Source organism: Calliphora vicina, chromosome 2, assembly GCF_958450345.1.
Source record: "Calliphora vicina chromosome 2, idCalVici1.1, whole genome shotgun sequence".
Taxonomy (NCBI): domain Eukaryota; kingdom Metazoa; phylum Arthropoda; class Insecta; order Diptera; family Calliphoridae; genus Calliphora; species Calliphora vicina.
This window is the reverse complement of record NC_088781.1, coordinates 25,829,712-25,857,289: the sequence shown is the minus strand read 5'-3', so window position 1 is coordinate 25,857,289 and position 27,578 is coordinate 25,829,712. Positions and strand designations below refer to the sequence as shown.

General features: G+C 30.4%; 7 protein-coding genes across 8 annotated transcripts in view; 5 read left to right on the top strand and 2 right to left on the bottom strand.

Moving 5' to 3' along the window:
* The window catches only part of LOC135952195 (probable G-protein coupled receptor CG31760), a 35,729-nt gene extending 27,601 nt beyond the window's left edge, over positions 1-8,128 (top strand). Inside the window, exons 7-12 of the mRNA XM_065502035.1 lie at positions 2,347-2,456; positions 3,430-3,574; positions 3,654-3,862; positions 7,387-7,636; positions 7,708-7,922; positions 7,990-8,128. Coding sequence (XP_065358107.1) covers positions 2,347-2,456; positions 3,430-3,574; positions 3,654-3,862; positions 7,387-7,636; positions 7,708-7,922; positions 7,990-8,047 — 987 coding nt within the window. The 3' untranslated portion in view covers positions 8,048-8,128. The remainder of the gene's footprint in view (positions 1-2,346; positions 2,457-3,429; positions 3,575-3,653; positions 3,863-7,386; positions 7,637-7,707; positions 7,923-7,989) is intronic.
* A 147-nt stretch (positions 8,129-8,275) lies between these two features.
* LOC135952196 (probable G-protein coupled receptor CG31760) lies at positions 8,276-8,827 on the top strand. The gene has a single exon (XM_065502036.1). The coding sequence runs from the start codon at positions 8,276-8,278 to the stop codon at positions 8,717-8,719; it is 444 nt and encodes a 147-aa protein (XP_065358108.1). The 3' UTR covers positions 8,720-8,827.
* A 4,443-nt stretch (positions 8,828-13,270) lies between these two features.
* Positions 13,271-14,161, top strand: LOC135952502 (uncharacterized). Its single transcript, XM_065502476.1, has 2 exons — positions 13,271-13,738; positions 13,800-14,161. The coding sequence occupies exons 1-2, from the start codon at positions 13,349-13,351 to the stop codon at positions 13,995-13,997; spliced, it is 588 nt and encodes a 195-aa protein (XP_065358548.1). The 5' UTR covers positions 13,271-13,348; the 3' UTR covers positions 13,998-14,161.
* Positions 14,162-14,664: 503 nt separating this feature from the next.
* LOC135951856 (uncharacterized) lies at positions 14,665-17,339 on the bottom strand. 2 transcript variants are annotated; one of them, XM_065501591.1, is made up of 3 exons: positions 17,148-17,339; positions 15,150-15,335; positions 14,665-15,078 (listed from the first exon to the last, which is right to left on the bottom strand). In XM_065501591.1, exons 1-3 carry the CDS (start codon positions 17,200-17,202, stop codon positions 14,852-14,854), a joined length of 468 nt encoding a protein of 155 aa, XP_065357663.1. In that variant the 5' UTR covers positions 17,203-17,339; the 3' UTR covers positions 14,665-14,851. The 2 variants fall into 2 exon arrangements, with proteins under 2 accessions (XP_065357663.1, XP_065357664.1); XM_065501592.1 differs by lacking the exons at positions 14,665-15,078; positions 15,150-15,335 and adding exons at positions 16,379-16,788; positions 16,854-17,039 and having other exon boundaries at positions 17,148-17,333.
* LOC135952542 (uncharacterized) lies at positions 15,351-16,122 on the top strand. The gene is made up of 2 exons (XM_065502544.1): positions 15,351-15,863; positions 15,925-16,122. Exons 1-2 carry the CDS (start codon positions 15,477-15,479, stop codon positions 16,120-16,122), a joined length of 585 nt encoding a protein of 194 aa, XP_065358616.1. The 5' UTR covers positions 15,351-15,476.
* Positions 17,340-18,765: 1,426 nt separating the features above from the next.
* crok (crooked) lies at positions 18,766-19,865 on the top strand. Its single transcript, XM_065499791.1, has 2 exons — positions 18,766-18,967; positions 19,077-19,865. The coding sequence occupies exons 1-2, from the start codon at positions 18,907-18,909 to the stop codon at positions 19,469-19,471; spliced, it is 456 nt and encodes a 151-aa protein (XP_065355863.1). The 5' UTR covers positions 18,766-18,906; the 3' UTR covers positions 19,472-19,865.
* A 1,951-nt stretch (positions 19,866-21,816) lies between these two features.
* On the bottom strand, positions 21,817-25,756 carry atilla. The gene is made up of 3 exons (XM_065500720.1): positions 25,574-25,756; positions 22,648-22,818; positions 21,817-22,170 (listed from the first exon to the last, which is right to left on the bottom strand). Exons 1-3 carry the CDS (start codon positions 25,629-25,631, stop codon positions 21,965-21,967), a joined length of 435 nt encoding a protein of 144 aa, XP_065356792.1. The 5' UTR covers positions 25,632-25,756; the 3' UTR covers positions 21,817-21,964.
* Positions 25,757-27,578: the final 1,822 nt, after the last annotated feature.

Here is a 27,578-nt window from a genome sequence, read left to right as displayed (position 1 = left end):
TGCAAAATTCCCAATTTTCTGATTTTGACCCGTTCCGAAATAATTGCACCAAGATTAGACCTATTGGATAGTAATTCAGACACAATTTTTCAACTAGATCGGTCAAGAACTCCCTGAGTTAGACGGGTTCAAAATTTGACATTTTGGCCAAACATGTCCAAGACCAAATAGGTCTTCAATGAAATGACCTAAGCTTTCTTTTGAGCAAAAAGAAAAATTGACAATGGGTCCATTTTGAAAAAAAAGTCAACAAAGTTTTTGATTTTGCAAAAAAAGTCAAAAATTTTATGTTTTGAGTTACAAAACATTTATTTTGATAGATATCGAACTCGCATCCCACTAAACAACCAAAAGTCAAAAAATTTTTGATTTCGGAAAAAAAATGTAAAAAAATTTTTATTTTGTTTAACATTTTTTTTGACATACGGCCTCAATAAAATGTTTGAACACCTTGCGGGTTCCAGTCTATGACAGTTCTAGTGTTATCGTTAGTCTGTCTGCCTTCTAACGGTGTGGTCGATCCAACGCCATTTTCATCTCCTTATTTCAAGTGATTTGTTGGCCTAATTTTTCCCAGAGCGTATGATTAGATATGGTTCACGGCCAGAATACACGTAGGATCTTGCGAAGACAGCGGTTCACGAATACTTTCATTTTTCGTATATCACGAGTGGCAGCGTTCCAAGTTTCGCAGCCGTACGAAGGATAATTTTACATTGGCATTGCTGATTGCAATTTTCGTACGCAGAGATACAGAGGGTGATTTTCAAATAGCTTTTAGGCGGCCAAATGTTTGCCTTCTGCAAGCGATTATCGATGTCCTCACCCGATCCCGAGTATGTAGATATAATGCTCACAAGATAGCTGAATTAGCTGACATCTCCTATTTCGCTTGCATCAATTGCAAATCAGTTCCGGAAGGTTGCATTAATACATAAAGTTTTTGTCTTCATGACATTTACTTTCAAACTTGCTGATTCCGCTGCCAGCATTATGCTTCATAAGTTCGCCGTGATATCTGGATAGCTGTAAGCCAGTAGACAAATATCGTCACCCACAATATCCCCATGCCGTTATGGAAGGTTCTTCAAAGGATCGCGTCCTGAACTATATTAAATAGAAATGGTGACAGGACACATCCCTGTCGAACACCTATACCAACTCTTACAGTTTCACTCAGCAATTTGCCATGTTTTATACAACTAGAGGAATTAAGGTATAAGCTTTTTATAAGGTATTCTCCTACATGCCAATGAACTCCAAATCACATCGTGGTTTAGTTTATCGAAGGCCTTCTTGAAGTCTATGAAACATAGATACAGAGGTGAGCGCCAGATTATTCAACAATAACACGTCGACTGTTTATGTGGTCAATGGTGGACTTATGGGGTCTGAATCCAACTTGTTCTTGCCTTAGAGTTGGTGTTACTAATAGCAGAGTAATGCCGCGCCAGTAGTTAAGGTTCTTGAGGCCGCCCTTTTTGGATATATTTATTATCACGCCCTCAGTCAGCTCATTGTCGAGAATGTTAGAATGATTGTCAGTGTTATTCCAGCTCTCGTATGTGAGTCGGACTTTAAGAGCTCAGCTGAGATTTCGTCAACTCCTAATGTATGTATGTATGGTGTTGACTTTACATGGAATCTAATAGCTGAGGCGGATTCAATGTTCAAAGTTAAAATATTTGAAGATATTGACAGTTTGGGTTCTTTACAGCTTATTTTTGCAATTGAATTCAAATTGGAATTTAGAGTTTTCTTAGCAAAATCGAAAGTAATATTTCTACGTATTTGTAAAAAAATATCAGACGTAAAACCACTGTAATGTCGAAGACGAATAACTTTCAAAATTTAGACTACAATTGCAAGTAAAACAACATCGTAATACCAGTCGAATTCCTTTCAATAACTATGTTTTCCAAACTTATCAAGGAATGAGATATTACACGAATAAACAAGTTATATTACAATGAAAGTCTTATCAAAGATTATACAATATTTTTGCTCATACCCCATATATAACGATAGACAACATTTTGTTCAAATATTTTCATAGAAATTCTATATTTCTATGCAAACAATAATTGGTTTAATTTTGTTAAAGCTTTATGATGCCAAAAGGGATTTGTGAAAAGAATATCATACATATTCTAAAAAGGTATTAAATGTATATTTAAATTAAATATAACTTTTACTTTAACATAAACATGTTAAGTAACTAATAAAAGGCTAAAATAATAATAATTACTACATCCTTAATAAAAGGTTTCGAAATAATAAAACTTTGTTTATTAAAATGAGTTTAAAAATGCAAAAACTAAATTCTTTTATATATTTTATTTGCAGATGGTTGCTATATTCCCCTTTCTGGATACTACTTGGTGTATTATAACAAAATGGACCCGACACATGGGCTTCTGCATTACCTACACATCACTGTTAATGAAAACATGGAGGTAAGTTAAGGAAATAAGTTGAAAAAATCGAAAAACAAAAAGTTAATTTTAAACTGCTAAAAGTCAACTAAACTCAAATATCCTGTGATCAACGAATAGAAGGTCAAAGTTTACTTAAATTGTTAGAAATGTGCTGTTAGACCTTTGACTTTAAGCTCCCTATAAAGAATACCAAAACAAAGATTTTTTGTTAATTTTCAGTTGCATTCCCAATTTTAATTTCAACACATAGTGGAAACAAGAAAAAACATCAAACCAAACAAGTAAGAGAGCTATATTCGGCTGTGACGAATCTTATATACCCTTCACCAAATTATACTTCAAAATAAAAGTTTTAAATATTTTTAGGTAAACAAAATTTATTTTTTTTTTCCAAAGCAGTTTTTTAATTTTTTTGAAAAAAAAATTTTCGAGTTCTTATTTTAATTTTTTTTTTAATTTATTAAATTTTAAATTTTTTTCTTAAATTTAAATTTTTTTATGGGGGATTTCACGTCAATTGAACCAACTTTTAAAATCGATGTCTTCCGATCGGGAGTAATTCAGACACAATTTTTCAACAAGATCGGTCCAGAACTCTCTGAGTTAGAGGGAACCGATCACATTTTGGCCAAACATGTGATTTTTCTCATCCATGTAACTTATTACCTATTGTTCTTAGCAAAATATGTTCCAAATAGTTTAGATAGCTATTTCTTCAATCTTTCGAAAAAAAATATTTTAGTAAAAATTACTAAAAAGTAATCACACATACATTCTCATCACTTAGGATTTTGGCAACTGAGTTAGGACTTTGACAGCAGAGTTTCCGCTCTAATGCTTACAAATGTAGTGTTACGTTTTTAGTATCCACTTTTGACAATGTATACAAAAGATGGAGGATATGAAACCAGATGTTAAAACCATTCAAATTGATAGTCAAATTTCGTAACAGTATTCATAACGTAGAAATTTTCAAAATTTCTCTTTCCAGAGTATCTTTAACGTATCGCGTTAAGTCAGCCCACAAAGTTAAACTAACCGATCAACAACTATTGCAGTGGATGGTACCCATATTGCTGGTGATGTTAATATATTTGGGTACATGGACAATATCGGATACTCCCTATGCAGTATTTGTAAGCCAATTCATTCGTCACTAATTATATTTTTTATAATTTAATTTTTTTACATTTATTGTTCTCTTTATTGTTACAGATAAATGATGAGGCTGGCTTAAAATTCAAACAATGCTCTTACAATTGGTGGGATCATAGTTTGGCCATTGGTGAAGTGTTATTCTTGGCCTGGGGCATACGTGTTTGTTATAATGTCCGCAATGCAGAGTCACTATACAATGAGGCGCGTCTCATCTCATATGCCATTTATAATATTGCCCTGGTTAATATAACAATGGTGGCACTACAGTAAGTACTTGTCTAAAAGACATATGTATTTAGTTTTGAATGATGCATTCAGGACAATAGTTCTTAATATTTCTTTATTGCTCTAACCAAGTAATGTCTGTAGTAGAGAAAATGGGTTAAATGATTTAGAATAATACAAGCGAATTATACTTTTGTTTGGAGATAATAAATAAAGGAAGGATTTTTAATAATTGAAAAGAAACTGCAGTAAAGTGAAGTAGAACAAAGTGTAACTGTAATTTGTTTAATAGTTTATAATGAAAATAATACACAGAGAAAACAGATTCGTAATCACAACCGAATTTGGCGCCAATCGAATTTTGTCGGTTGCAACTACTATCACCAAATTCGGTTACAATAACTGAATTAATATGGTACTCGTAACTGTTTTCAAAAACAATAAAAATATACTATTGTGAATTAATTTCAAAATTATTTTTTTTTTCAATTGACATATTTTATTTAATACAAGAAAACTAGTAAAATACAATAATTAATGTTTTAAATATTGAAATATTACGACGTCTGCATTTATTTGGATTGGACAGCAAATAACGGGAAAACCGTACGATACTCTACCTCAGATGGTTGACTTCATAGTCATGCATCATTTCGTAGTGTGGTTTGCAAAAACTTTTCAGGAGTTAGACGCAAGTAAATCCTTCAGCAAGCCTTAACTTCATGACAATATCTTGCAAAATAAGGAAGTACGACGCCTAATGAATTCATTAATCTGCAAGAGTATAAAAAAATCTTTAGTGAAAACATTAATTGTAGGAAAGCTCCTAAATATGTATGTATGTATGTGTTTGCCAATAAATACATAAACTATGTTGTATCTAGCGAAAATAATTATCAGCTTACCCATTCGAATCCTCAGCATAATCTTCATTATTTTAATTGATTACTTCTTTAGGTTTTTGTGGATAATGTTTTAATTTCTTTCATTTTTGCATTCGTTTTAAGTATTTTAATATTTTTTTTTCAAAATGTCAAAAAAACAAACAAATATTTCTATTGGTTGATAAACTCGAATTTGGCTTTATTATGTAAATCATAATCGAATTTTTCAATTGCAACTATTATTATACTAAAATTAATTCGATTGTGATTTCCGAATAAATTTATTTATGTTTAGTAAAGACACAAACCGGTGTTTTACAGTTTTGGGAATCATATTTTAATTACGATTATGGTTTTATGATACTAAACATAGAAATTCTATTCAATTTATAGTATTTTAATAATACCAATACAATTTCCTTCCACATTATTAAATTTTTATAATCAGAACCGATTTCCAATAAATCTCTTTTCTGTGTGTACAGGTCAACAAATAAAGAAAAGACTTGGCTGCCGAGACCTGTTTAACCTTACAACGGAGAGAACGGTTTTCGTTCTCTCTTATAACCAATCATTCAAAACCGGTTGTTGTATCCTCTAAAATAGGTTGTCATCAATGATCAAGAGTACACAGTGAGGCAGAATCAACATTTTTTGGAAATAAAAAAAGGCTGGTGTGATCGGGATAAATTTTGACGTGAAAGTAGCCATGGAATATTTAAGTTTAATTTATTAAAATGGGCCCTTCAAATGCTGGCTCAATGTAGGGTACCTTCGACATGTAACATTTTTTAACATGTGCCATTTCAAATATTTTTATATTTTTAGAAAACGTTCTTATGTGTGCTATTTATCTATTATAATTTCCGAGTTATAGGCATTTGAAAATTTTGCCATACCTTGGTCCGCTTTTTTAAAAATTTAGTTAGTTAGACAACTAAATTACCAATAATATACAAAAGACTTCAGAGCAATATCAATTATGGATCCAAAAATAAACGATTTTCAATTTAAAAATTCAAAAAAATAGTAAAATTTTGTTGCAAAAATAAAAAAAAAGCTTTATTTAAGAACATAAAATTTTGTTGTTTTTCTGTAAGTTATCTTTACAGAGAAAATTTTGGTATAAAAATCATGTCCAATTTTTCGAATATATCGCTCCTTACGGAATTTTACCTATTTTTTTATCAAAATTTAAAACTTGAGCCACATGTTCTAAAATCCTAAAGCTGGGATCAAAAATCGAAAAGCAGCTTTGGAAAACTTGATGTGTTCTCTATTTATACCAGCCCCGAAGGAAATGTAAACCCTATGGGCAAAATTGTAAAAATACCATTTTTGGGATTTTCGCCTCAATTTTTAAGAATTGCGGAATTCCTTTGACCTTTTGACAAGTTTTTTTACACGTTGTTATTTAGAATGACATATTTAACAAGTAAGAGAGCTATATTCGGCTGTGCCGAATCTTATATACCCTTCACCTTCAAAATACAAATTTTAAATATTCAATTTTTGGAATAAAAAAATTTTTCGAATTTTTTTTTTAAATTAAAAAAAAAAATTATTTTTTTTTACTTTTTTTTGGTGAAAAAAAAATTCAGGTTAAAACATATTTTTTCCGATTTTGACCCATTGTAGGTTCAACTTATATACGTCGTTGCAAAGGTCTTTGAAATATCTATCATTAGATATCCATATTGTCTATATTAATGAGTTAGTAATCCAGATATAGGTCAAAAATCGAGGTTGTCCTGGTTTTTTCCTCATCACCCCTATCGGCAACAACATGTAAAATTTTGTTCCCATGAAATATCCATTTCCCTCGAAGGGAAAATTGCTATCGTGATATTCCCATGAACTTTTCATTCACAATAGTTAATTTTGTTCGTAACAGCTCTGTATTGTTAACAAAATTCCATCTAAAAATTTCACAACAAGGGGAATTTTTTCACGTGAACAAAGTTGATGAACGATGAAAGGAAAAGGGAACATATTTCATGTGAAATATTGATACGCGATAGGGGTGCATATCTCAGCCATTTGTGGACCGATTTAGCTGATTTTAAATAGGAAACTTCTCGAAGCATGTCTAAAGATTTGTAACCCAAAGATATCTGGGGTCTTTAGAAAATTGATTTCAACAGACAGACGGACAGACGGACATGGCTTAATCGACTCCGCTATCTATAAGGATCCAGAATATACTTATATACTTTATAGGGTCGGAAAATTATATTGTGGAAATTACAAACGGAATGACAAACTTATATATACCCTTCTCACGAAGGTGAAGGGTATAAAAAACATTTCATTGAGCTTCAAGTTATCACAAATTATGTGAGGATCTTGTTGAGTTTTTAGAATGTTGTAAATGCTTGTCTTCAAATTAAATCGCTAGACATCAGCATAGTTCAACCAAGGAATAAAAACTTGTTCTTTTTTAGGTCTTGGATGTAATTTTATAAGGATAGACCTAACAAAGTCGAAAAAATTATAATCTCTTAGAGTTAGTTCTGAATAGGTCTTTCAGAATAGATCCTTATATATATACTACACGTTTTCGTTCAAACAATTTGAATCCCCAAAAAAATGTAACTATCAAAGCATCCTACTTATATAATTAGCTAAATGCTGTAGATACTCAAATAATTCATGTTTGCTACTTCTCCTTTACTTCCCAGCATTTTAATCTATCCACAAGCGGGACCGGACATTAAATACGCTTTGGGTTTTCTTAGAACCCAACTGTCAACCACCACCACAATTGCTCTGGTATTTGGACCCAAAATATCGCGAATTTTTAAAGGACAAGGAGATAAATGGGATCAAAAGGCCAAAGTTAGAAGTATAACAGCATCATTTTCATTAAATGGCGTGGGATTAGTGCCCGACGAGTCACCTGATTTATACCAGGAAAATGAAGAATTAAAGGTAAGTAACTAAACAACTTTAACATTAAAAAAAACTCCTTGTTATAAATACTATCTTAAATAATTCCACAGGAGCAAATACAAAAATTAGCCCATCAAATTGAATTCATGAAGACTGTACATATGCAAATCAATAATAGACATTTGAAACCCAAACCTGGAGGCTATTTTACCATAACCTCCACCTCGTTCCAGGCACCATTCAGTAAAAGTAATATGTCTTCAACGCAAACACAAACTTCCAAAACGGGACAAGATGACTCGCATACAGGTTCCATTAATAAAGGGTGAGTTTTTTGTTCTGTTTGTGGGATTTAAAAGAAAGTACACAAATTAATTAATGTTCTAAAACAGATTCCCCACCAACTTAACACCGACAAAATCAAAAACAAAATCTACCGAAAAAGTTTGACGAGGTCAACGAAGTGAAAAAGATTGCTCAAATGATAATTTTATTTGGACTACAACGGATCAGCCATACGAACAACATGGCCAGCTTGACCAGCCAGATGACGAAGAGGCCCAAAAATTATTTCAACAATTTCGTAATGTTTTTGGCACTGAGATTGGCACCAATCTCTATTATGCCCTAAATTCCGATGAGGATAGTGATGAGGTGGCTCACATACGCATCGAGCAAATGATGGCCGAAATGAATGAATTAACCGATTCATCGGATTCGACTTCTAAAACTACCACCACCATTATATCGCCCGATAGTACAGAGCTCGAACCAACAGTATTCGATGATGCAATTTTACAATCACCCACTTCTTCCTCCTCCATGTATGCCATACGTTCACCTTCTCCCCCATTGCCGGCCTACTTCAAATATCCCACCCATCTGAAGGCACCGGCCCAATATCATCCCTCCGATTCAGAAGAAGAAGGTGTAACGCTCACCGAAATTGTTGAAATTCATCGAGTACCCTCGTTGGCTCTTATTACCATGGATAATAATAATTTCCAGTCTGGCGATCTAGATATGGAAAGTCAAGTGAATAACAATAATACATCGTGTTCGTTATCATCCACTTTAACCGATAGTAAAACTTTGGATGTTCGAACACCCATTGTGGTCTAAGGAAAGCAACAAATTAGCAACTACAATAAGTAACAAACAGAAAGTGTTATAGTCAATAAATAAATATCATTCAGTGTTGGTTTTGATGTGTTTACAAGCTAAAAGTTTACAAAAAACAAAATAAATGACAAGAATATTTCTTTATAGGTTATGTTGAATTTTACAATAGATTTTTAGGTTATAAACGATTTTAGTTTATTTTAAAGTATACAAAATTGTTTAAATGTTGCTTTTATTTGTTAAAATACATACTTATATTAAGAATTTTTAACAAGCTTAGTTTGAGGGGTTTACAGCATAATTTATTATATTAATTATTCGAATGAATATAAACAGAATGTTTGGTTTCATTCGAACATTTTTTAATTGAATCAAAATATGCAGTAGGCTGGTATTTTAAAGATTTTCTCAACAAATAACATATTATTTACAATGTTTGAACAGCAGTGATCTATTATTGAACAAAATTAGATAAACATTTCATAAATATTTATTGTTCTTAACCCTATGTCTATAGCTGATAAATTTGTGTCATGATAAACATCAAAATAAAAATGTTCAGGTATAGTACCCATTTATTAGTATCTTTGCTTTGTTATGACAAAATTGTTAGTGCTTTTGCTCAGACAACTTTGTCTTGACAACAAACGTCATTAATTGTTATGATAAATATTTGTCAAGTATAGACACGGGGTTATATAAAGAAAAAAATACAAAATATGTATGTACTGCACTGTTCTCACTGTTCATATATTTGTTTTGAATATCTTTATTATAATTGATATTAATTCTTTATTTTGGCGCTACGAACAAAGTCCGCAAACCACAAATGAATTAAAATCCCAAAATTAGGGGCTTAATTCATTATGAATTAAAACCCAAAAGTTCTAAATGAAATAAACTCCCAACCAAAATGAAAAAGAAACCGTCTTCGCATACTAAAAACATTTTGCATTGCCGGCCTTTGGCCGTGCGCAAAGGTTTTCTCCTCTGGGGTGTATCAAAAACCGGCTACGCCCAGAATGCGCAATGCAAAAAAACTTCTCTGAGCGAAGCCAATTTTTGATACACCCCAGAGGACGAAACATATGCGTCCGGCCTAAGGCCGGCAATGCAAAACAACTTTTCTGAGCGAAGCCAATTTTTGATACACCCCAGAGTAATTTCATAATGAATTAAATCCCCAATTTTAGAAATGAAATAAATCCCCAAAAATTAACTAAGTCCCTAAATTTTGTTGTTGGTTTTTTCTATATTAAATTTTGGGGCCTTAATTCATTTGCGGTTTGGGGACTTTGTTCATTGGGGACTTAGTTTGTAGCGCCCTTTATTTTTTGTTTAATTAATTTGCTACAACATGTAAAACATGTTATTGATTTTCATAGATTTAATGTTAGAATATTTATTTAAGAATTCTGTATGTATTGTAAATTAGTCAATTAATTATTAGGTTTCTTAAAAATAAGTTCATTTAATTTTAATTTAGTCCAAAAATTACATGGGATTTAAGTTGATTTGAAATTTTTTTTAATTTTTTAGAAAATCTTCTGTGAAATTTGCGATTTAAACAATAAAATGCATTACGGATGAAGGCTTTACTTCTTTACCGACTAAAAGCACTCCATTACTGCTATTATTAGGATAAAGCAAAGTCAGCTAATTTAATCGCTGCTTCTTATGTATAACAAACCATCAATGATCGATCAAGAGCTGTGATCGACACTAACATAACATGTCACATGTTAATAATGTTGTATAAATCGAATTATCTTTTCGTTTTTGATGCTTATTATTGAGTTCCGCTCACATTCATGTGAGTTTATTTTAATAGTTGAACTCGTTCGGACCCATTGGCTATGTATCTAGAGATCATAATTTGGTATAAAAAAAAGACGATGACGAATCTGTAATCTATGGGTCTGAAATTCAACATTCAAATCCAACAAAAAAAAGTTGTTTACACCACAATACCCAATCATTCGGGAAATCCCTTGAATGTTCTGAATACTTTTGCAAGGCGATCTATCATATGTTGGTTAAAAATAATAAATACATTCAAAGTCACCTCTTGTTTAATGTACGTCGCTCTGAAACGATCATTATTCAGAATACGAACGCCATAAAAATGTCGTCATCTGGCCGCTTGGGAATTTTTACCTTATAAATTTATAGAGAGGTCACAATTGGTGACCAACAAAACTTGGCTTTGTTAGGAAACTAGGGCCAAATTAACGCATTCGTGATCGAATGAGCTATCGTATCGAAAACTGATGATGATATCGAAATTATGATAAAATTTACAAAATTTCTTGCTCGATATCGAATGCCATAATCTCACATAAGAAAATTATGATAAATTTTACTCGATATCAAATGCGGTAATTCGGCCCCTGGTTTTCTATTACTGTACCACCCTCTCCAAGATCTCTTATTTTCCGACAACTCATTACACAGAGATCACCAATGACAAAAAAAATCGGCAGATTAATGACAAATAATTTTCCATCAGAATCTTAGTGTTGGATATTAGGAATAATATTAAAATAGAACTAAATTTGTAATGCTATTATTCCTTAAAAACCATACCATGAAAATGTTTCACATGTTTCCTTACAATATATTCTAGATCGATTGTCATTCTAGAACCAGTAGAGCTCAACTCCTGCTTAGTTTGTGCCAGCAACATCTTTATTAAATGATTCCTAATAATATTAATCCTAATTATTTTCCTGAAATTTATTTTATCGAGAAATTTAGCAATGATTTTCTCTATAGCCATCAAAATGGAAGCCTCCACTTATTGCTGTTAAGGTAACTCATATTCGTCATATAGTATTCGCATTTAATATTCGCTGCTGGTTGTCAGTGAGAACTGGGATTCATACAAGATGATTTAGAAGTTTTCAGTTAAACTGAATATTGAAATTAATAACTCGTACCAAGGGAAAACTAATTGTCTGTTCAATCCATCAGATACAATTTTCAAAACCATCTAATTTATCAGATTTAACTTCACTGTACTGCTGCGAACCTTTCGGAATCAAATAATAGAAATATACACTACCTGAAGTATATGTCTATTATTTGATTCAGAATGGCTATGAATAACAGATTCTCTAGAAGATTTTTTCGATAATTTCAAATAAACAATAGTTCGATAATATAATCCCATGTAATCCATTGGCTCTTATATACATATTTAGATACATAGAAACATGCATATGTAATTAACATTATTCTATTATTTTCAGTTCCAAAACAGATCCATCACAACTTGACACATAAATACATACAACTTATGACATCATTTGCTAACTAAATACATTCTTATTTGAGCAATAATTTTTACTTCGTTAAGCTTAATATTAAAATAAAATAAAAATAATTTATAAATTGAATTTAACAGAAATATTTTATAAATCTTAATAAATGTGAAATATTCTTAATAACAATTGAAAAGATTTATAAAATATGACTCTAAACTCTGATAAAATAATACAATATCAAGTCAGTCAATAGGCAAAATATTTAGAAACAGACTTGTTATATTTAAATGATCAATAAATCGCTCTTTGGACTCATACTTCTCTAAGTATTTACAGCTCTGAAATAATTAAAAAAATAACAATTCAATACTCTTTTAAAAATCATCATATCATAAAACGGCACAATTTTCTTATACTATACACAAATTTTTATCACTCAAACCACATTTCACACACATTTTTTTTAGAAATTTTTTATTATAAATATATATTTAGTTTGTTATTAGAAAAATAAATATTTATAATTTAATTTTCTGTTAGAGAAAGGTAACATTTAATAAAAGTATTTCGTAATATAAAAGATGAACAAATTATTAACTGTAATACATAATTATACAATTATAAAACAAACAAAATAATAATATGAATGTTAACATGATTTTTAGTCAATAATACAATATAAATAAATTATTTAAAATAAACAAATCTATAATAATTATAAAATGCATGTTTGCTAAACAAAAATTAAATAAAAAAAATGTTAAAAAAAATTTTATGTAAAATTGGAAGTTGAAAAAATAATAAATATAAAAAAACAATTAGTATTAAATGTGATAAAAAATAAATAAATTTCAAAGATTTTTATTTTTAAGGAAGTGGTAGGTAATACGAGTATGAAAGAAAATGTTCTATGGCTGTTGAAATTTTCAAAATTTACAAGATCCAAGAATTGTTTTGTCTCAGCAAAAAATAAAAGCGGAAATCATAAAGCCACGTTCACAATGGCAGAGTCACTCCACTCTACACTCCAGTCAAAAATGTTATCTGTGCAAAACATAGATAAATATACTTAGGTCTCCTGTCAAAGACCTAACTCAGTTGTCAAAAACCTTTATCAACAATTATTTAGTCGAATAGATGTTAACAAAAAGATTTGATTTTACATTTGTTATCAAAATTAATTTTAAAAAAATTGGTTGCATATTGGTTTGCTGGGTATTGGAATTGAATGTGATACAAAATTCTATAAAATGTTTCACTGTCATTTATTAAAACATCAAATTAATTTCATAATTTATCAAGTCGATTAAAAAGAATTCGAATTATTTTTTATTATCCCATTGATTATCAAAATTTCTAATATATGGCTGATGAAACCGAAGAATCTTTTCACTCCACCGAGGAGACAACCAAAATTGAGACGGAACCTGAAAATACAAAAGATGCAGCTCCAACTGAATTAACACCAACACCCGCTTCTTCTTCTTCTCCCAAACCAACGACCTCCTTCAACGAACATGAAATTTTAGCAGAACAATTTGAAAATTATTTGCGCATTGCCCAGGCTCTAATGAAAACTCTAAAGCGACCCAAGGATATTGAAATTTGTACGAATCTTTTGCGCAAAGTTCAACGGCTCAATGACAGCAAACATTTGGAGGTGAAACGTAATAATAACGCCTTCTTTCGTTATTGCCTGAAAGTGCTAAAGTGGACTAGTGACAATCAACCTTTGGAATTATATCAATGTTGGGTTAGTCTCAATTTTGGAAAACAATAATTTTGTTTAAATTAATAATTAATGTTAATTTCAGTATCAAAATAAGGATACTGTTGAGGGACCTACAGAATCACGCACTTGGTTAGAGAATAACAAATCTTACATGGCCTTAAAGTTTCTAAAAGATGGCACGAATATTATATACGCTGCCGTTGCCGATGATCCAGCGGCTGGTTGGCAAGATGGTGGTTTGAATATATTGGCAAAGCGGGGAGCTTGTTCGAGGAATTAGTAAATGTAGGGGAATTGCTGGTAATAAAATTTGTGGTTATAAAATTTAGAAAAATACCAAAGAGATTTTTGTGTTAATAAAAATTATTCAGATCATAAAGGAGTTTATTCCTTACAGATAATAAATCGTCAGTTATTGATATTTTATATTATAAAAAAGTGGAAATCTGCAAATTCTAAACGATTTTAATAAACAAATTCTCAAGGCCAGAAAATGCTGTACCTCGGGTAGGTACATTAAAAATTTAAAACTATGTTTTGTGGAATCTACTTATTTTCATTGTTATATTTGATTTTCAAGATTTACATTTTTAAAATCCAGAATTCCAGGTTTGAAAAATGCAGTAGCGTTTGACGTTTTCTCTGTGCCATTAGTTATTAGATTGACAAATTTTAGTCGAAAATAGTAAAAATATATTCAGCCCAATCATGAATAAAAAATTCCCCGGGAGTTTTTTCCCATTGAATTTCAATAGGTAAAATGAGAAAAGGGAAAACTCTTGGGGAATTTTTATTCATAATTGGGCTGATTAAAATTGAAGGTTTAATCACCCATATCGTGGTGGCATTTATTGACATTTACATCAACCACGATAAGGGGGAATATTTCATTCTCATCTTGTGAAATTTTTGTTAAAAGTATTTAAAACTTCAATAAAATTAAACAGTTTTATTTCGATATGTTTTCATACATTATCTGAGATTCTTTATTTCTCGTTGTTAATTGTTATAAAATTTATCTTTATGTATATAAAAAATTAAAAACTACATACTAATTTGTGTAAAATGGACTGTATGTGTTTAAACTAATAAGAGCTTTGTTATAATATGTATGTATGTATACAAAATAGTTTGTCAATTTCGTAAAATTCTAGAGAAACCCAAGACGCCAACAAGCAAAACAAAGGCCCACAATGTTTTAGACATACTCAGCGATACCGTGCCATTACAACTGTCACTGGAACAGTAGCACTCCTCCCAGTAGATGCCGTTTTCATAAACGCCCCAATTACAGACTCCAGTAACACCAGTATCGGCCACAGAGGCACAACGTCTAATGACCTGACGCCAACGACCATCCCCTAGACACAAAGAAGACATTAAAAACTCATAAATATCATTTATATATGATTTATAGCATTCTCCCACTCACATATAAAACCTCTGGGACCCTGTTGCACCACCTTCATACAAAACGAGCCAGGCATGTGAGATTCATCACTGTTGCATTCAATGGCAATGTGCTCGGTGCGATTGAATTTTTTGTAAGCTCCACAGCTATCATAACCCTTACGGTCCTGGTCCGAGGAGCACTGATAGCAACGTATGGCCCAGGATCCTAAAATTATTTCATATTATTATTATTGAAATTAGTGTTCGAAACCACACCCTAAATTTGTTTATAATTTTGTGTACGAAAAAATAAAAAGAATTCGAATTATTTTTTTATTATCCCATTGATTATCAAAATTTCGAATATATGGCTGATGAAACCGAAGAATCTTTTCACTCCACCGAGCAGACAACCAAAATTGAGACGGAACCTGAAAATACAAAAGATGCTGCTCCAACTGAATTAACACCAACACCTGCTTCTTCTTCTCCTAAGCCAATGACCTCCTTCAACGAACATGAAATTTTAGCTGAACAATTTGAAAATTATTTGCGCATTGCCCAGGCTCTAATGAAAACTCTAAAGCGACCCAAGGATATTGAAATTTGTACGAATCTTTTGCGCAAAGTTCAACGGCTCAATGACAGCAAACATTTGGAGGTGAAACGTAATAATAACGCCTTCTTTCGTTATTGTCTAAAAGTGCTAAAGTGGACTAGTGACAATCAACCTTTGGAATTATATCAATGTTGGGTTAGCCACAATTTAAAATAACAATAATTTTGATTAAATTAATAATTAATGCTAATTTTAGTATCGCAATAAGGATACTGTTGAGGGACCTACAGAATCACGCACTTGGTTGGAGAATAACAAATCCTACATGGCTTTAAAGTTTCTAAAAGATGGCACGAATATTATATACGCTGCCGTGGCCGATGATCCAGCGGCAGGTTGGCAAGATGGTGGTTTGAATATATTGGCAAAGCGGGGAGCTTGTTCGAGGAATTAGTAAATGTAGGGGAATTGCTGTGGTTACAAAATTTAGAAAACTACCAAAGAGATTTTTGTGCTGATAAATATTATTCAGATCATAAAGGAGTTTATTCCTTACAGATAAAATAAATCGTCAGTTATTGATATTTTATTTTATATTATAAAAAAGTGGAAATAAATCTGAAAATTCTAAACGATTAATAAACAAAATAGTCAAAATATATTAAAATTGAAATTGTTAAAGTATTTAAATCTTCAATAAAATAAAGCAGTTTTATTTCGATATGTTTTCTTACATTATCTGAGATTCTTTATTTCTCGTTGTTAATTGTTATAAAATTTATCTTTATGTATATAAAAAATTAAAAACTACATACTAATTTGTGTAAAATGGACGGTATGTGTTTAAACTAATAAGAGCTTTGTTATAATATGTATGTATACAAAATAGTTTGTCAATTTCGTAAAATTCTAGAGAAACCCAAGGCGCCAACAAGCAAAACAAAGGCCCACAATGTTTTAGACATACTCAGCGATACCGAGCCATTACAACTGTCACTGGAACAGTAGCACTCTTCCCAATAGATGCCGTTTTCATAAACGCCCCAATTACAGACTCCAGTAACACCAGTGTCGGCCACAGACGCACAACGTCTAATGACTTGGCGCCAACGACCATCCCCTAGACACAAAGAAGACATTAAAAACTCTTAAATATCATTTATATATGATTTATCTCGCACTCACATATAAAACCTCTGGGACCCTGTTGCACCACCTTCATACAAAACGAGCCAGGCATGTGAGATTCATCACTGTTGCATTCAATGGCTATGTGCTCGGTGCGATTGAATTTTTTGTAAGCACCACAGCTATCATAACCCTTACGGTCCTGGTCCGAGGAGCACTGATAGCAACGTATGGCCCAAGATCCTAAAATTAATCCATATAATTATTATTGAAATTAGTGTTCGAAACCACACCCTAAATTTGTTTATAATTTAGGGTGTACGAAAAAATAAAGAAAATTCCTTAACTCACCTGTTATGGTTACCACAATTAATAACAGTGTTAGATTTATTGTTATGGCTTTCATTTTATGTTTTATTATTAACTAAATTGTAGGTGAGAAAAAATAAACAAATAGTAAATGAAAATAAAAAATCTATGAATGAAGGCACTTGTTATGGAATTGTTGTTGTAGTTTTAACACTGGTGTTTGTTTAATTACATGAGCTGTCAAATTAAACTTGGCTTTATTACAGAGTTGTTATTGTATGTTAGTACAAGGGGGCGTGATTACACCGGTATATGGCAGGGGTCGGTAATAGTGTTTCAAAGAAGGGTAAGCAGTTCCTGACTGTTAATTCGTATTTATAAACATAATTTTATAACAGTTTTTTGAAGAGATGATAATTAGAACTTTGATTAATGCATTTTAAATATGTTATTTTTCTATTAATAAATTGTGTATTAATTAAAATAACTAATGCACGCCACTAAAACAGTGCTGCCGGTATTTGTTCAAAAAACTCCCCAACAACAAGTTCATAGATCCAGTTATGAAATGAATCCTTTATAAGAGCCATTGCCATTTATCATTGATTTTTTACTAGTGGATTTTTTAATTATATGAAACATAATTGCACCATAATTTAAATAAAATAAAAGTATTTTTTCGGATGTAGGTTTTATATGGGAGCTAGTAGGCTTATTGAACCCTAGAGCTATGACCAATTATGGGCCGATTCTCATGCAATTTAGTGGCATGTTTTAGGAATTTTTAAAACTTATGAGTCGAATGATCGAGGCACCTCTAGAGTGCCTGAAATTGAAAAATGAACTGACAAACTTGTTCATTTAAAACGATGCCAATTTTTTGTTCGCGATCGGATGTGAAAGATTTATATAAATATGGAATCCACTAGAAGTTTTATCTTTCAAAATACACCTATTTTTTTATTTATATTTCTACTTTAAACCAATTTTCTCTAATCGAATCGCTGCATTCGAAAAATTTACACCTGTTTTCCATCTTCCAATATGTTCTTAATTATTTTGCCAAGGTAACACAAATAGAGCCAAAATCTAAAAGGTTAAATTTTTAGAATTTTTGAAAAGCTTTTTGAGAATTGTGGGATTCTCAATAGCCAATCTTATTTTTTGTTTTCACTTTTACATTTTGATCAGAAATGTCAAAATAACTGTCACCAAAGTCTTAATACAAGCAATATGGATATCTAATGATAATTAAAAATTGTATCCATTAACGAAAAGAAGATAAAATTGTTCCTACATTTTGATATATAATATCTGGTCCATATTACATATCAAACTGACTACGTCTAGAAATTACAGATTTTTCGAAATTCTCCCACTGTGTGATTTTATACTGCAACAGAATAACATGTCAATACATGCAAACACAAACTATGGTTCAAACACACAAATTGGCATTAGATGCTTGATGTTTCGATATTTTATATATTGTTTTTTCCGGATTATAATTTTGGGGTCTTCAAACATATCACTCCCATTTGAAATACACGGCGTTTGTGTGTATGCTTGAACGTGAGCCGAAGTCTATTTAATACTTAAAATAGCAACTCTGTAAGCCTTCACTGAACGTACGTTTACAAATAATTATTACAACAAACATTATCAATCAACATTCTTTAGGGCGGGTCGCTTTATTTATTAATTCTTTGCTCAGTTTTGGTTTTTATTTATTTTATTTCAAATTCATTTAAATTTCATAAATACAAATTAGCTCCTGCAGTAAAATAAAGTGTTCATAAAAATGAAACCTGTGGAAAGTGTTATTTTTGTTGCTATAATAGCATTGTGTTTGGCACAAACAGGTGTGTGTATACAACGTTCAGCATTTGCTACAATGAATGAGTTGAATATTCTTGTGAAACGATGTAGTATTTGTTTATAATTTATTGTTATTTTCTATTTCATTCACAGCGATGAGTATTAAATGTTGGGAATGCCGTTCCGACAACGATCCCAAATGTGGTGATCCCTTTGACAATAGTACCTTAGTCATTACCGATTGCAGTCAAGAACCAGAACTGGATTTCTTGCCAGGAGTTCGCCCAACCATGTGTCGCAAAATCCGCCAAAAGGCTCATGGTGAGTGGCGTTATTTCCGTAGCTGTGCTTACATGGGAGAGCCCGGTATTGAAGGCGATGAACGCTTTTGTTTGATGCGCACAGGCAGCTATAACATTTTTATGGAATATTGTACCTGCAACAGCAAAGATGGTTGCAATGCTGCGGGTCTGCTAACAGGCAACCAGGTAGCAATTGGCTTTACAACGTTCATTGTGACAACAGTGGCTTGGTTCTTAAGGCAGTAAACAAGTACAACTAAAAGGATCGTTTGTATAAGTCCTTTTTAAAAAACTAAACTAGAAAATAACTTCGTGCCTTCTTCGAATATTAATTTAATGTAGCATTTTATAGTTTTTAACATTATTATGTTAATTAACATACTTAACTTTATGCCGTCCACATTCTGTTAGTAACATTCCATGTTGTATTCATACAATTATCAAGTATTTTTTATATGTTTGTCGACTATATTTTTTACAAATTATAGAATCTCGAGATTAAATCCGTCTCAGCAACAAATTATGTAGGTTTATGCTTATATAATTATATTGTAAAATAAATTTATTATACATTTGCCGTGAAAATTACATATTTTTTATGTAAACCAAATAAATTTATAAATTTTTTAAGTATATATAATTTATGCATTTTTATTACTATTTAAATTAGGGGTTCTAACAGAAAAAACCATAGTACTATGGAAAAAACAACAATTATATATAATTTATTTAAAAAATAAAGAAGTCATTCCTTTTTGACTACACCATTTCGAGTTGAAATTGAAACCTAGAAAGGTATACCTAGAAATTCAAATTAATACTGAGAAAAAGCCAGTTAATATTAAGAAAAAACAAATTGATATTCAGAAATCCAAGTTAATATTGAGAAAACACAAATTGAATTTCAGAATAGAAAATTAATATTCAGCCCAATTATGAAAAAAAATTGTCCGGGAGATTTTTCCCTTGTCGTTTTTTTAACATAGAATTTGAATATGAAAAATGAGAAAAGGGAAAAAACTCCCGGGGAATTTTTTTTTCATAATTAGGCTGATTGAACAAAAATAATTGATAAATAGAAATTAATAAGAAAACACAAATTAAAATTGAAAAAAGAAAAATTGATGTCGAGAAATTGAAACGAAAAACGACGACGACAACCAGAATAAGGGTGAATGTTTGTTATTTTTTTTAAATTATTATGTTTATAAAATACATGAGGTGTTCTGTAAATCGAAATAGCAAGACTCTTGAGAGTTCAAATAGCAAGATTATACTAAAGTGAACAGATTTATTTAGACTAAATCAAACTTAATAAAATTATGAATTGAAATGTTTTTTTCTTTTATTTCAATCAAAACTAGTAAATTTTTTATTAAAAGTGTGAAATTTTAAAAATGTTTATAGCACTGGCGAATTCAATAAACAACTGATGTAAATGATCTTCGAAAAATGTATGTTTCCAGTGCTGTGAATAATTGAAACAAAGTACCCGTCAATTTTTCCATGTGATTGGACAATAGTTCTAGTGTCGGAACATACCTATTAATTTCGATATCTCAATTTCAATTGGGATTTTTATAAATATAACATTGGATTTCGTAATTTCGATGTAAACTTAAACTTTCTAAAGACCTACTATTTAAGCTAAACTTAGACTACATAAAGACTTACGTTTGAGGCTAAACTAAGACTATATAAAGACCTACGGTTGGAGCTAAACTTCGACTATATAAAGACCTATAACAGAAAGATTTACGATTGAAGCCAACTTTAGACTACACAAAGACCTACGATTGAAGCTAATCTTAGAATACATAGACCTACAATTGCAGTTAAATTTATGAAGCATAAAAACCTACAATTGAAGATAAAAATTAAATTTATTAATAACTATGATTAAAGCTAAACTTATGAAGCATACAGACCTACGACTGAAACTAAACATAGACTTTATGAAGACCTATGATTGAAGCTAAACTTATAGTTTAGATTCTAATCTAAAACTTTAGAAGCTAAACAAAGACTGTATCAAGATTTACGATTCGAGCTAAACTTGGACTACAAAAAGACATACGATGGAAGCTAAATCTAGACTATATAGAGACCTACGATTTAGGTAAATTTTGGCAGCATAAATATCTTCTATTGAAGTTAAACTTAGACTATATCAAGACTTACGATTGGAGCTATACTTGAAATATATATAAAAAGTAGTACAATGGAATCTAAACTTGGACTATATTAAGACCTTCGATTAAAGCTAAGCTTAAGCATCGTGAATATCAAGACTTATAATTGTAGCTGAACTTAGACTACAAAAAGTCATATAGTGGAAGCTAAACTTGAACTACAAAAAGAACTTAGACTTTATAAAGACCTAATTTTGAAGCTCAACTTATGATAAATAAAGATCCAAGCTTAGATTACAAAACATAAACCGTCTAAACTTCTGTAATACACCGTTTTTCGAGAAATAAGCTTAATCTTTGATCACTCTTATTTCGTGCCAAAAATCGAATATTTTTATGAAAAGTTGACAAATAACCTTACATCGTCTACTTGTAACTTCAAATTTCAAACCAAACCAATACATTTTAAAGGATTTTTATTCGTTTTTCTTTAAAATATTTTGTATTTTTAAGGAATTTTATTTATTTTTAAATTCAAAACAGCTATTTACAAAACCAATATATCAAACATTAAATAAAATTTGTAATTTGTATTGTGGTACTTAATTTAGAAAACGTAATGCATAGAGACTAAAGCTAAAATGGCAGTCAAGCCGATGGCCATAAAACGGCCAGCTGAGGAGGCGTTACATAAATCACCACTGCAAATATGGCACTTCTCGACCTCACGACTGTGGGAAACAGAGCAAACATCAGATTTTGTGCCTACAACTTGGAAGTGACAGTCACGTGAGACAATAACACCAGCTTTGTCTGAAATGAATAAAATAATAATAATAATAAATAATAGTAGTAATTAATAAAAAGCTTTTTAAAAACTAACAGGTATGGTGAATATACTAAACAGATAGAGCAAACTTTTCAACTTTAGACACAAAATCAACAAGGCAAATTCCAAACTTGCTTTTAAATTATTTAAGTATGTAAATTATTTTTCTTTTATTAAATAGATTTTGTTATAAATAATTTAACGCCCAAAATAAATGTGTTTTCTTATTAACAAAAACAAATTCTCAATGCCAATATTCGTATGACATCACATCATTGTTTTTAAAGGTGTTCATGTTTGAGTTTGATGATATACCGGGTGTCTTTGGGGGTGATTTCAATATGAATTGTTGCTTTGAATTTCAATTTGTTTATTTTTATTTGGTTTATGAATTTTTGCAATCATTTCAAAATTTTCCCAAATCAAATATGGAAATTGAATGTATGTCATGCTTCACTCACCACTTGTAACAACTTTGTTGCATTTGGTCACTGGCATTAATTGTTCCATTAAATTGGGTTTGGGTACTGTGTCGCAATCCACCACTCTAATATTTGAAGTTTCATCGATCATTTCATTGGCACAGTTGGCATCGGTCAGAGATTTGCACTGGTAACATTTGATGGCATTGGCTGTAAATATTAAATTGAGATTGTTTAATTAAATGTTTATGTATTAATTGTGTATAAAAAATAGATATTTATCAGTTTAATTTTTCCCGAAAAATTATGAAGATAAACTTAGAATACATAAGGATCTACATTTGAAAATAAACTTGGAATACATCTACGTTTAAAAGTAAACAAAGATCTACGTTTAAAGCTAAACTTAGTATACATAGAGACCTACGTTTAAAGCTAAACTTAGTATACATAAAGAGCTTCGTTTAAAGCTAAACTTAATATACATATAGACCGAAGTTTAAAGCTAAACTCAGTATGCATAAAGACCTACGTTTAAAGCTAAACTTAGTATACACAAAGAGCTAAACTTAGTAAACATAAAGACCTACGTTTAAAGCTAAACTTAGTATACATATAGACCTAAGTTTAAAGCTATACTCAGTATATATAAAAACCTACGTTTAAAGCTAAACTAAGACTAAATAAAGACAAACGTTTAAACCTAATCATAGACTAAATATAGAAATGTACGATTGAAGCTAAGTTTAGACTATATAAAGACCTGCGATTGGACCTGAATTTAGACTACATAAAGATCTACGATTGGTGCTAGCTATACTAAGACTACATAAAGACCTTGGTTTAAAGCTAAACTTAGACGACATAAATACCTATGTTTGTACTAAACTTCGACTACATAAGGATCTACGATTGGAGTTAAACATAGAATACATAATTAGAGTTTATCTTAGACACAAAATCTTAAGATTGGAGCTATAATTCGAATACATAAAGACCTGCTATAGAAGCTAAACTTTGAATACATAAGGACTTATGATTGAAGCTAAAGTTAGATTACGTAAAGAATTACATTTAAAGCTAAACTAAGACTACATAATGAACTAAGTTTAAAGCTAATCTTTGACTATATAGAAACCTACGTTTAAAGTTCAACTTAAACTACTTATATACTTACGATTGGAGTTAAGCTTCGACTAATAAAAACCAATGAATGAAGTTATACTTAGACTACGTGAAGACGATTGGAGCTAAACTTAGATTATATAAAAACCTACGATTGGAGCTAAACTTCGAATTCACGAAAACTAATGATTGAAGCTAAACTTGGTTTAAAGCTAATCTTAGACTAAATAAAGGTTTGCATTTAATTATTAGAGCTAAACTTAGACTACATAAAGACCTTGGTTTAAAGCTAATCTTAGACTAAATAAAGGTTTACATTTACATTAAGGTGTACGATTGAAGCTAAACTTAGACTAAATAAAGACCTTGATTTAGGGCAAAACTTAGACTACATAAAGACCTACGATTGGAGCTAAACTTAGACAAAATAAAACCTTGGTTTAAGGCAAAACTTAGACTACATAAAGACCTACGATTGGAGCTAAACTTAGACTAAAAAAAGACCTTGGTTTAAGGCAAAACTTAGACTACATAAAGACCTACGATTGGAGCTAAACTTAGACTAAATAAAGACCTTGGTTTAAGGCAAAACTTAGACTACATAAAGTCCTACGATTGGAGATAAACTTAGACTAAATAAAGACCTACGATTGGAGCTAAACTTAGACTAAACAAATACCTTGGTTTAAGGCAATTAGACTTTGGTTTAAAGGAAAACTTATACTACATAAAGACCTAAAAGCTTAAAGATTGGAGCTACACTTAGACCTACGATTGGACCTAAACATAGACTACATAAATCTTGGTTAAAAGCAAAACATACACTACATAAAGACCTTGGCTTAAAGCTAAAGCTAGACTACATAGAGGTCTACGATTAGAGCTAAACTTACACTACCTAAAGACCTTGGTTTAAAGCTAAACTTATACTACATAAGGATCTACGATTAGAGTTAAACATAGAATACATAAAGGCCTACGATTGAAACTAAACTTTGAATACATAAGCACCTATGACCATTCAGTATAATACCTACGATTAAATATGTCGAAACTACAATTCAACATTTAACCCTCTAACGGTTTAAAGAATAATTATATTTGAATTCTACAATTTTAAGGTCATGCATCAAATTTTATTATTTTATTAGTCCAGTGTTATTATTAATCTTTGAACTACTACATAGTTTCTTTCATATTTAAAAAAAATTAGCATTCTTCGAATATTTTTTCTCCCACAACATAAACATTGCGGTCACCAGAAATTAAAGAATATTTTAATTGATTTGAATAGAAAGTAATACAATTATTCAGAATTTTTTAATAGTATGTATGTCTCCAATAAAGCATGGTCACAAATATAAATAACATAATAAATGTATTACTTGCTGTAAGTAAATTTAAATATTTAAATTAAACCTTGAACAACAATTTACGACTTGTCTGTTACATACATATCTACATATATTCAAAACTACTTATAATACAAAAAGCAATTTATTATATATTTACGAGCTTTTTATTTGATTTTTACAAATATCATTTAAATAGATGATCTCAACTCCTCTGTAAGGTGAGTTTTTTTAATTTATTTAACTAAAAAAGTTGTAAAATGTTTTTCATTTGTATAAATAATTAACATTTTCATTAGTATTAAAATTTCAACAAACTTTATACGTCGACGTTTTGTTATATATTGTAAGGAATTTTTCACAAATTTAACACCTTTTCAGTTTTTTAAAACAACGCAATTTATTGTTTTCAAAAAAAGTTCCATATTTTTTGGAATAAAATTCCCACGCCATTTTTTGTTAACATAAGGTTTTCATTTCACACTTACCACTGTTCACTAAACACAAGGCAAAAATACCGATTAAAGCCAAAATATTTTTCTGCATTTTGTTGTATTTTTATTATTTTTTGATTAATATATAATTAATAAGAGGTCAATTTCTTTATAACCGTATTTTAATTAAAGCACTTTAAGTTGTTTTCCGTTAAAATGTGTTTGAACGACTGAATTGTTTTTCGTTAAATAAAAACCTATAACTTTGTGTTAGAAATTGAAAGCTATTTTGGAATTACACTTTAGGAAACTGTTAAACGATCTACAAATAAAAAAAAATAAGAAACATTTTTCGTTAGTACGTCGTTACGTTATTTAAATAAGCTCAAAATAAATATTAATAATTGAGTGCATTATAATCATATTGGGTCTTAACGAATTTGAAAACACTCTACTGGGGAAGTGCATTACAATAAAAAAACATTTGTTAACTTTTTTTTTAAATTTTATGAATTTTATTGATAATTTAATTTAAGAAGATATTACCGTTATTATTAAAATACCGTTACCGAAATAACAGCAAATACCGGGACCGTTAAAATACCGTCATCGAAATAATTACTGTTAAAGATACCCTATAACCTTTTAAAATCGGTAGCCAACTTTGAATATAACTACTGCCGATCTTAAGTGTAGCATGCTGAAGTTCTTTTTTCCACACAAATATCTCTCATTGTCGTACAAATGTATTTGATTTTGGTTAAGATGACGACATCTTTTTTGAGTTAGAAAAACAAAACTTGAAATACACGTAAAATACTTACTTGTACGTGCAATTCATGGAAGCTTTTACAAACAAAACAAATTGAGCATTTTTGAAAAAGTTTCACAAATAACAAACAATAATATTCAAAATTCACCACACAATTAAAGAAACCGGTTTTTCAGCTAAACTGTCTGACTGACGATCGTAAACAACAAATTTGTATGAAGTAAATAGACGGTCTAAAACAAGATCTTTACAAAACAATTGCGTACTATTTTGTTTTGATCTTTATATTCGTTACGTGCCTTTTGCTATATGACCACAATTTTTCAACAGTATTTTTTTTATTTTTTTGGAGTTTAATTGATCAGTGACACAAATTCGTTTTCATTTGTATTGGCGCGATTTTGTGGTGCATGTCGTTGGGGTTTTTTTTTGTATAGATAATTGCCTTCTTTTTTATTTTGTTCATGATTTTTCTAAACAATACTGCATATAATTCACAGAAGTCACTGAACTTTACGTGCAAAATTAATAAATTGTTAATTGTTTCGCAAAAGCAACCAGTTTTATGTGGTTTCATAACCTTGTTAATAATTGTAACGTTTAGCAAAATTGCAGTTTGGAAAAATGCCTAAAATTTTTGTTTATTAAGATGGCAATTATTTGATGAAAAGACGTAACCGCTAAATAAAATATGTATTTTATTTCTCTTACTTATTTGAACAACTTATTTTACTTTGGAGAAATCTCAGTTATTTAGTTTTATTTGATATTGTTTGCTCTTACAAAACACTTGTAAAAAAGTAAACGTCAAACTAATTTGCACTATTCGATTAAATATTTGTCATGTGCGACCATTTCTTTAGATTTTCACTTCAAGTGACAGAAATAGCTACAATCAGTTAAATATTCAGGCCTGTTACAGACTTCTATTACGATCGAAAGTGGAATTAATTCAGCATTTTGCTTCTTCAGAAAAAATAAAACGAAAATTTCATTCGTAATGAAACCACTTTCAGTTTTCAAAGTGGAATTGATATTTATCTGTTTTTCTAAAAATTTGAATCAATTTCTGTACCAAAAACTTCACTTTTGTTTTAATATTAAAAATGTTGTCAAATTAAAATCAGAAATACAGAATTATTAAATATTTTTTCAATTAATAATTTGCACGGAATCTGAAGAAGTACGGAATTGAAACCATTCCGAACAAAATATGTGACAGGCCTGATTATTGCAACAAGTTTTTTAAAATACTATTCTAAAAATATGCTTTTAGATCAAATTAAG